Genomic DNA, 10450 nt, shown 5'->3' with positions numbered 1-10450 from the left:
TAATATTGTGTTTTCATGAGTGAAGACTGGGAATTGAAGTGTGAAAATTCAGTGTGACACCAAGAGCTCCTTCCCACTGTAATCACAGCCTGGAGAGGTGGAGTGAGGAGGACCTACCCCAAAATGTGCCCATCTTGGGTGATTTCTCCGTCTTCCAGAGAGGAGCACTGGGAAACACCTGGATCATGAGCATCTCCCATCTCCCATCTCCCTCCCTTCTCTGCCTGATCTCCTCTGTCTCTCCCTGGGATGGTGCCACCAGCTTCATGACATTATGGAAAGCATCTATGGAAAAACTCATCCCAAATCCCCGCTTGAATGGAGGCTCCAGAAAAAATCGTCGTCTTTGACATGTCATTAATAGAAGCAAACGAGCAATTGATTCCTGCAGTCTCTCTCTGCAGAAAGCCAGGAAAGGCTCAGTGTGGACAAAAGTTGAGTAAAAAGAGGGGGAAAATGACATTTCCCTTCATTGGTCCAAGCTTTCCTCCATCTCGGAGGCTCTCCAGATGTGGATTTGGGGTGTGGATGAGCAGGGTTTGGGTATGGCAGCTCGGTTGACCTTCCTTCCCGAGTGGCACTGATGTCTCTGAGGAATAGGCCTGGGGCAATGTTTGCCCGCAACCTCCGCCTTGGGGATTCAGGCCCCCTCCTGCCCTGCCATCCTTTCTGCCGGCACCAATTTCAGAGACGTGTGATGCTTATTAGTATGCTGTGCTTTGCCTTGGCTTTTATCACTGCTGGAGCAGATGGCTGGGCTTGGACTGCTGCCCTCCGCTTGCAGAAAGGCTGGATAACGTGATGGTAGTTGCGAGGACAGGTAGGGGCTGTGGGAAACGTCCCCCTTCAAGGCTCCATGGAGGAAGAGGGGATGGGTAGTGGCAGGTAGCTGCCAGCCCGGCAGCATTGCCCTGCGATGGCCATGGCACCAAGCGCTGTTGGTAGGCAGGGTCAGTGGAGAGGTTCTCAGTGGTGTACCTGCACGATGCTCTCCTGACATTGCTCATGGAGGTAGGATGTTCTCTACCTCCATGCCGCAAGGATGATTCCCCTGCCTGTCCTCGGGGCACGGAGCAGGCAGACTGTAGCACCACTGTACATGTCCCTTGTACTGGGATCAGGGTGCGGGTTGCAGTGTCCTGATGCATTTGGGCTCTCTTGGTCAATTTGGAGGAGCTGCAAGGTGTGGTTTGAGAGAAAAGGAACCCACCTTTCTCCTGGAGCAGAGATCCCCCAGCCCTTGCAGCTGCAGGGTGAGGACCTTGCTCCTGGGGAGTCTTGGGGCCCACTGGCCTTTCCACAGCCTCCTGCCCCAGTGGGAGCATGTCGCCATGATCTACATAAGCAAGAAATTACCTGTCCTGGGAGACAGCAGGCTCCCAAACAGCCTGAGACGTTTCATGGGTTGCTTGTTCCTCCCCAGACCATCCCAGCTGCCCCTGGAGCCCATGGGCTGTGCAGTACCCCCTGGAAAGGAGCTCTAGTTATAGCTGGGCTGATGCTTCCTCCAGGAGAACCTCTTTCTTCATCCCCATGGGTACAGGGAGCAGCTTTGGTCAATGCCTTTCTCACCGAGACATCCTACCAGCGGCATCCAGGGATGATGGAGCAGCTCCACGCTTCAGCATGCATGTGTTGGAGCCAAGAGCCCTGCAAGCCTACAGCTGCCTTCAGGGACACTTCTTCAACCAAAGCAGCTGGGAAATTTTTTGAGGGCCATCCCTCCACCTTCCTTCCATCTCTCCTTGACCATGAGGGCAGGAGAGTCTGCTCAGCTGCCCAGGGGTCCTGCAGCACTCCCTGGGCCAGCAGAGGCACGGTGATGGAGGGGATCTGCCACGGGAGCCTCCTTCCCCCAGGGCATCCACGCTTACTTGGCATCTCCGCTTTGTTAATGGAAAGGGAGGAGGGAGGAAAGTTGCAGTCTGCAAGAGCCGTGAGCGAATTAATTTCAGCTGGCCTCAGTCATCCCTGTGGCGATTGTAGTCCAGGGGGGCAGTGCTAATCACCCTGTTGACAGTGGGGGTTTAAATTAGATTTAAGAAGGTTTTTCAAGCAACAGGGGCTCTGGCCCTGCAGGTAGGGCTTTCTGATAGCACATATTAAGGAGATGATAAAACCCCTCTTTTCTCTCCTCCTCTCCTCCTCTTAAGCAGCAAAGTGGAGTTTAGTGTGAGCGGCGCATTGTGAGACCAGGAGGTTTTAGGGCTGTTGGCAAGTGCACAGTATTAAGCAACAACTATTTTTTCCTTTCCTTGCTGCCAGGGGAGGTCTGAAGGAAGGAGATGGTGCTTAGTGCTTTTGGGCGCCCAAGTGTTGCTCCCAGGGCTGCTGCCCCCTGCCTACAGGGATGCAATCCCTCTGGGACTGAGACTGGGGGCTGTCCTGCCCACTGCGGCGCTTCACTGCTTGTCCCAGCAGCAGGCGCTGCCCTCCAGGAGGGATGGCACCCCAGAGTCCCAGGGCTGGGAAAGCTGTGGCAGGATCTCTGCTAGCAAAGGGCTGGGCTGAGCAACACAGGGTGGCTTTGGTAAGGGTCTTTCATAGAATCACAGAATGGTTCGGGTTGGAAGGGACCTTAAAGCTCATCTAGTTCCAACCCCGCTGCCATGGGCAGGGACATCTCACACTAGGCCAGGCTGCTCAAAGCCCCATCCAGCCTGGCCTTGAACACCTCCAGGGATGGGGCATCCACAGCTTCCCTGGGCAACCTGTTCCAGCACCTCACCAGCCCCACAGTAAAGAATTTCTTCCTGAAATCTAATGTAAATCCACCCTCTTTCAGTTTGAAACCATTACCCCTCATCTTATCATTACAATCCCTGATAAAGAGTCTCTCCCCATCCTTCCTGTAAGCACCCTTTAGGTACTGGAAGGCTGCTCTAAGGTCTCCCTGGAGCCTTCTCTTCTCGAGGCTGAACAGGCTTTCTGTGGGGCTGGAGCCCAGGAGGTGTCTGCTGCGACTGTCTCTGGTGCAGGTGGGCTGTAATGGCTTCAGTCGACGTCTGCTCTACAGGCGTAGCATCACACCTTGGGGACAAACAGCTCCTGAGCTCCCCTGCAGCAGAGGTGTGCTGCAGTGTCTGCGGTACAGGCATGTGGAACCATCTACAGCCAGTGTCTGCAGTGCGGGTGTACTGTAAGGTCAGCAGTCAGTATCTGCAGTACACATGTATCGTAGCATCTACAGTCAGTGTCTGCAGTACAGGCGTACCATGGCGTCTACAGCTGGTGTCTGCAGTGGAGGTTGTACCATAGTGTGTCTACAGCGGGTGCCTGCAGTGCAGGCACTGCAGAGCTCCTTTGGAAGGCTTTGGGCAAGGCTATAGGGGGATCGTGTCGGGGCAATCCCAAGCACCGATATAGGCTGGGCAGTGACTGGCTTGAGAGCAGCCCTGAAGAAAAGGACTTGGGGGTGCTGGTAGACGAGAGGCTCAACATGAGCTGTCAGTGTGCACCTGCAGCCGAGAAAGCCAATTGTATCCTGGGCTGCATCAGGAGAAGTGTGGCCAACAGGCCGAGGGAGGTGATTCTCCCCCTCTACACTCTTGTGAGACCCCACCTGGAGTACTGTGTCCAGTTCTGGAGCCCCTACTACAAGAGAGATATGGACGTGCTGGAACATGTCCAGAGAAGGGCCACGAGGATGATGGCCACGAGGCTGGAGCACCTCTCCTATGAGGACAGACTGAGAGAGTTGGGGTTGTTCAGTCTGGAGAAAAGGAGGCTCTGAGGAGACCTTATAGTGGCCTACCAGTATCCTAAGGGGGCCTACAAGAAAGCTGGTGAGGGACTTTTTAGGATGTCAGGTAATGGCAGGACTAGAGGGAATGGATTAAAACTAGAGATGGGATGATTCAGACTGGACGTTAGGAAGAAGTTCTTCACCATGAGGGTGGCGAGACACTGGAACAGGTTGCCCAGAGAGGTGGTGGAAGCCCCATCCCTGGAAGTTTTTAAGGCCGGGCTGGATGGGTCTCTGAGCAACCTGATCTAGTGGGAGGTGTCACTGCCCATCACCGGGGGATTGGAACTAGATGATCTTTAAGGTCCTTTCCAACCCTAACAATTCTATGATTCTATGATTCTATGATTGTGGGGAGGAATCAGCTTAACGGAGCTTTTTTCTCCCCTGGATCACCAGTTCAGAGCCAGGCCCCGTAACAGCACCCAATAGGGAATTGCCTGACCGAAGACTTCATCGCGGAAATGCTAGGTTTTGAAACTACCACTTTTTTTGTTATGGAGATACCTGCTTCCAGGTCAGGGTCTTATTTATTGTGGCTGGGAGGGGGCTGTGATGGGAGGAAGCTGGGCTGCAGCCTGTGTCCCTCACCAGCCAGGGACAGCCCTGTCCTGGAGCTGCTCGGCACCTGGGGCAGGTCATGGTGGCACACACGGAATTGCAGGAACATCAGAAGGACGCAGGTTTGTCCCAGTGTGCAACAGAGACTGTCCTGACTCTGGAAGGCGCTCTCAGGGTGGCCAAGCAGTTTCCAGCTGGCTGTTGCCAGTTGATACCCCATTACCAGTGAGCATCCCTATGGCTTTGGGTATCCTTTTAGGGAGGGCTGGAAAGGATCCATTCCTCTGGATCCATTCCATCAGCAGATTGTGGCACCCTACTTTTTGCGTGGATACACGATCCTCTTTGCTCTTACTACCTACCTCGGGACTGTCCTTACCCCATCATGCCATCGTAGTTAATGTCAAATTGCTGTGCTCCTTCAGTCCTGCTTGCAGGGACGGCCCATGGGCTTCTCTTCACGAAGGTCTCGCCACATCCTGCTTAAATGAAGCTTGATCCAGCTCAGGGAAAGCAGGACGGGGAATGCATTTTGTTTAGACCAAGAGCTGCTAGTAAGGACCTTGTTCCTACATTGAGTTGTCTTCTGAGTCAGTGACAGTGACTGATGTCCTGATTGCCCTTGTTGCAGAGGACAAGGCAGGGAAGGATCAACTGGTCACTCTCTCCCAAAACAAGAAACTGGGGACATCAAGGAAGGCTGATGGAGGTGGCTTCAGCTCCAGAGCTGCCAGGCCACCACGTCTCATGAGCGCCCTTGCCTCCCCCTGCTCCTGCCCAGGCTCCTCTTTCCTCTCCGCCGCCAAGAAATGATTCACTACAGGGGCAAAAGCAAATATTCTCCAACCTCTTTTTCCGCGGAAGATTGAGTTTCCCACTGCTGGGTTTGCAGTGTAATAAATGCGGTTCCCCACCGTCACCTTTCGACTGGTCCCTGCTGGAGCGAGGACACAGCCCGGGGAGCCACATGCCCAGTGAGCTGCTGCTCGCTGGCCCGTGAGCTCGCATGCCAGGGCACTGGCTTTTGCTAGACAAACTGTTAAATGAGCAAATACAGCAAATGGAAATTTGCATTAGAAGCATCTGCAGAAATTGCGGTGGTTTTGTTATGTGCTTGGAAAAAAAATAATCAACATGGCTTTGGGCAAAACAGGCAAACAAAGCAAATACTGCATGGGAAATTGAGATTCAAGTGAGAAAAAGTTGGTTTTCTGGCTAGATTTTTCGCACTAAAATAGCTCCGGCTCCTGCCTGGCGTCGGGGCTCATCTCCGAGAAGAAATGAGGTTTTGCAGGGCGAAAGCAGCCGAGCGGTGAGGTCTCTGTGCCAGCATGCGGAGCCTCTGCCTGTGTCCTGGCCGTGCCACAGAGTCCCCAGGGACCTTGGCCGGGTCTCTCCTACCTCTCTCTTTTTCCACCTGTAGCCAAGCAACATCACCCTCGAGGCTGTCAGTGCTTCGGGACAGGAACCGTCCCTTGCCACCTAACTGTGGTGCCTGTCTCCATGCTGGTCCGGCCTTGGGTGAGGCTGGCAGGCATGCGGGCAGGAGCAGCAGCAATTATTTTGACAACCGATAAGAGGAGGAGCAGCAGGGGAGGGTGGGTGGCTTTGATCCCTGGCAGGACTGAGTTGTAGACCGCGATGGTTGGCGATGATATTTGCACCGGCGTGAGCCAAACCAAAGGCTATGGTGAGCAGATCCCACTCTTTAAGAGCAGGCTGATTGCCGGGGGGGCCATAGGGGCTCCTGTCCTGCTTCCCACCATTGCCACTGTCCCCAGAGATGGGATGGCTGCACTACCTGGGGGTACCTGGACTGCAGTGCAATGGGGGCTCCAGCCCTGGTGCAATTCCTTGCTTGCTTCAATTCCTGGTGCCACCCACCAACTTCCAGGGCTGTGGTGAGGGAATATTGAGTGGGAAGTGAATTTAGGAGGGACAGGGAGGGTTGGCTGCTGGTTTGCAGGCAGCTCCCAATCTCTTCAGTGCCCCTTGTGCCAGCGCTGCCCCAGGATGTGGCATTGCCACCTGCCGTGGGTCCCGGCCATCACCCTCTCCCCAAGCTGCCTCTTGCGATGGCAGCTCATGCACAGGCGGGGTGGCAGCAGGGGAGCCACACTGCGAGCATGGGGGGGACACATGGAGGAGGCAGAGCGGAGAGCAGGCATGGGGAAAAGGAGAGAAACAGCAGAGTGAACGATAACGATGTTGTAATTAGCACTTAGCGCTCCTTGCCCAGAGCTTTCCAAGGAAGGTCATCTTCATTATCTCTGTTTTACAGGCGGGGGAAACTGAGGCACAGGGGAGGCGGTGGGAGGGATTTCCTCAAGGTGACCCAGGAGGGCTGGGGCTGGGCTGGCACGTCCGTGCTCTGCCACCACAGCCGGCTCTGGATGCCAGCCCTCGCTGCCCAAACCCAGCGCTGAAAATTCAGCAGTGAGGCTGGGGATCTCTTCTCTGCCTGTCTCCCAGCTCCCCATTTTCAGGGCCCCCCCTCGCCTTCAGCATCCCTGCCCCTCAGAGGCACTTGAGACCAGGCTGCACCCCAAAATCTGCTCGTGACATCCCTCCCAGCCATGGTGGCTTTCCCCTCCAGCCCTGCAAAGTCTCGTGTCCTGCTGCGAACCCGAGGCCATCTGGGCTCCTGCAATGGCCGTGTTGGGTAATGGAATGTGTTTTGCTGGGCTTTTTTTCCTCTGGCCAGTACAGCTCCCCTTTATTTAGGTTTAAATGGATGCCATCTGGCTAACGAGCCCATACTCATGTTCTAGATTAAAAGGCAATCCTCCACGCGTTACCGATACGGCGCTGGAGATTAGAGAGGTTTAAACGGTTTTGAAGGTGTAATTTACTTTTCACGCATGGTGCTACTTACCTCCTGGCGGGTGGGCCAGCGTCCCCATTGCTGTCCCCAGCAGCTCCCTCCGGGCTCTGGTCTCCTCCACCAGCTGCAAGAGGAGCAGAGCTCAGGTGTCTCCAAGCCTGGAAGGGCTGCGCAGGGCATCCTTGCGGTTGCTCCTCCCACATGTCTGCTCCGGAGCATCAGCAGCAGCTGCCCGTGCTGGGATCTGCATTGTGCACATCCTAAGTACCGGCTGCTGCTCTGAAGTGCCTGGGGGTGCTCCCATCTCTTCAAAAAACCTCTGCAGCCCACTTGCAGGCGGTGTGTGCTCAGCGGGTGATGCCGCAGCTTCCAAGGAGAGCCCAGCAGCAGGGTCTGACTTTCTTAAGGGAAAGGTTGAAAATGAGACGAGGAAAATGCAGCATTTGTGCAAGACGTATCGTCGCTTCCGGGCACCTGGTTGTGCTGGCAGCTCCCCTGGAAAGTGCCACAGGCCGTTGAACTATGAAATGCACACCAGCAAAACATCTCCATACCTGAGATGAAGTGTCTCTTCGTGGACATCTCCTTGCTCCCTTCGGCTGCCCATGAGGGGCCTGCTCTCGGCACGTGAGTGTGCAAGGTCTCCTGGGGCCAAACCCTGACTGCTCCTGCCTGTGTTTGCTTCCACAGATGGCTAACCCTGTCCCGTCAGCCTGCTGCGTGGTGCTCGCCGCGGTGGTGGTGGTGTACGCCCAGAGACACAGCCAGCAGGGTGAGTCTCCTCGCACCTCTCCCATCTTAGGAGTCCCGAAAAATGTGAATGCCGCTCCTCCAGCATCTCTCCTGGGGCAAGCTGGATGTCCTCTCCGGGCTTGCCTGTTGCTACGTTTCTGGATGTTTATAGCTTTTTTCCTCTGTGTGATGCATGTGTCCCCTCCTGCCCACCTCTGCAGGATTTGGGCATCCTGCGTCCCCACAACACCTGCTGGTCCCTTCACCCTGCCCACACCCCTGTGTGTCCTAGGGTGTCCCTGCGGTCAGGGAACAGCTTCCCAGCCCTTTACCCTCCCTTTTCTGCATGCTGCTCCATGCAACCCACCCGTGAGGGGATGAGCCAGTGGGAGGAAGCAGCAGCCTGACAGCCCCACGCCCTGAGACCCTACCCCATGACCTTGAGGGATGCCTCATCCTGCCCTCACCTCCTTGGGGTGACTTCGTCCCCATTGCTACCACCCGTTGTGCCCACCCCTAGCTTCTGCCTCTCCCGGTTAGCAGAGGATTTGGCACTTGCCTTAGCAATGCCCTTAGAGAGATGAAATTTTAGAGCCACTAGTGATCACCTGTCCAGGCAGGAGCAGGAAGGTTATGGGACGGCTGGTTGGGTCCCACTCTAGGGTCATCTATGGCAGCCCTGTAATAATGGGACAAAATGGAGGACCTCCAAAACTCAATGAATCCCTAACAGTCAGCCTGGCTGTTGTTGCTTTCAGTGGATTACAGAGGAGAATTTTGCAGCTTAACTCCAGTAAGGACATCTGTGCATCTGTGCACTCTGTGGGACTGAGGGAGACAGCCAGAGCACCCTGCTGAGCTCCCTTAAATCCAGCTAGGTGGGTTTCCATTGCTGGAAGCTGACAGCCTTGCTTGCTTGGACATGAAGCAGCTAGGGTTTGGCAGCATGTTCCCGTCGCATGGGGACAGCCACTCTCTGGACACAGAGGGAGCTTGCTGGGCGGTGTTGCAGGAGCGTTCCCAGAACCGTCCCAGGGCACTCCAGCTCGAAGCCATTTGGGTGCTGAGACCTGTGCTGTTTGCGGGGGTGTGATGCTTTCTGCAGAGAAGCAATGCTGCTTGGTCCTGCTGTGCTTGCAGGACCGCTACCTGGGAAGCCTTGACGGGCCCAGTGCCGTGGCTGGCAGAGCACCCTTTGGATGCACCGTGCTGCTTCCCTCTGTGCTATGGGGAGAGCAGCCCAGATCTGTCGCACAGGGAGATGCGCAAAACGCAGAAGCGCCGGGTGCTTCAGGGTTACGCACACCTGAAATGTGTTGTCTGGACAGAGAGACAAACACTGCTCCCCACCAGCGCTGGCCAGGGCCACACATTTCGCTGCTGGCAGCAGCATGATGGTGTAGAGAGCACAGCCCTGGGTAAGGCCCCTGGCCAGGCAAGCTGCAATGACTGTCACCTTGTGCTCCGTGATCCGGCAGGATTCAGGGATTTGGCAGCATAGCCAAGCATCCCTGTGTCCCTCCTCCTTCCCTGGCTGCGTCTGGGAGGGAGATGTCTGGGGCACCAGCTCAAAACTGGAGCTGCTGAGACCTGAGTGCTTCAATAGGCACCTGGAGAGGGTGCATGGGGTGATCTGCAGGGGCCAGAGAGGCTGCTCTGCGCTGGGGGACATAAAAGAGAGAGGAGGGAAAATTGGGTATAAGACTGGGAGGAAAGCTAGTAGGGCAGTTCCAGGACTGCCCTCAATCTGTTCCCCAGAGGCACCCTGTGTCCCTGCTGGGCATTTCTCTGAAACACCAAGGTGATGCTCAGGGCACAGCTTTGGAGCCGCAGATCTCCTGCTCGCCCCACCGTGCTGGGCTTGGAAAGCTGGCACACATGCGGGGGAAGTCGGGGAGCATCTGCCCTGCGTTGGAGACCCGAGAGGTGGGCTCCATCCCCCCCCACCTCACCCCCTGATGCACTGCAGCCTCCCCTCACCAGCCAGCCCCAGGGCTCATCCGCTGCCAGCCGGACACTCGGGTTGGGAAAGCACATCAGGAATGGGGTGGGAGGATGGATTAATCCCACTGGTGGCAGGGACCGGGTGGAGTGGGGGGAAGACGCTGGCATAGAGTCCATTTATCATGCACTTGAGACACGCTCGACTTTAATAGCTCATGAAGCACTTTAAGAGATGCATTAGCACTGAATACTTGAGTGAGGAGGATGTGACAAGCTGTTAAGTGAGCACGAGCATGGCACAGTGAGGCCGGCCACCCGCTCCTGGCTCTCACGTGCACCCTGGTGATTACTGGAGTGTCCTGCAAAGTGCCACATGAATTAATAAAAGCAGCGATGGACTCAGAGGAGGTGAGGCTGCTCATGCGTTAACTCCTCTGCTGCTCATCTTTGGTGCTTCTCCTGGGAGCTGGCAGAGCAGAGGGTGCATTTGTCTGGGATGCAGGAGCCCAGGATGGTCCCCAGTGTTGGGGAGGGAGGTGGAGGGGCTCAGGGGTGAGCAGATTTGGGTACCCTCCCTCCCTGCGGTCACAGAGCTCCCTTGCTTCACATTTATGGCAGGTTGCTAAAGTTATACCTGCACCACC

General features: G+C 55.8%; 1 protein-coding gene across 3 annotated transcripts in view; it reads left to right on the top strand.

The window, feature by feature from the left end:
- The window catches only part of CNTFR (ciliary neurotrophic factor receptor), a 212554-nt gene that overhangs the window by 114617 nt on the left and 87487 nt on the right, over nucleotides 1–10450 (top strand). For all 3 annotated transcript variants that reach the window (XM_054186256.1, XM_054186257.1, XM_054186258.1), the window contains one exon: nucleotides 7821–7902. In XM_054186256.1, the coding sequence (XP_054042231.1) occupies nucleotides 7821–7902 (82 nt within the window). The remainder of the gene's footprint in view (nucleotides 1–7820; nucleotides 7903–10450) is intronic.

Source organism: Rissa tridactyla, chromosome Z (assembly GCF_028500815.1).
Source record: "Rissa tridactyla isolate bRisTri1 chromosome Z, bRisTri1.patW.cur.20221130, whole genome shotgun sequence".
Lineage (NCBI taxonomy): Eukaryota > Metazoa > Chordata > Aves > Charadriiformes > Laridae > Rissa > Rissa tridactyla.
The sequence above is the reverse complement of the archived record's forward strand: the minus strand, read 5'-3'. Positions and strand labels throughout refer to the sequence as shown.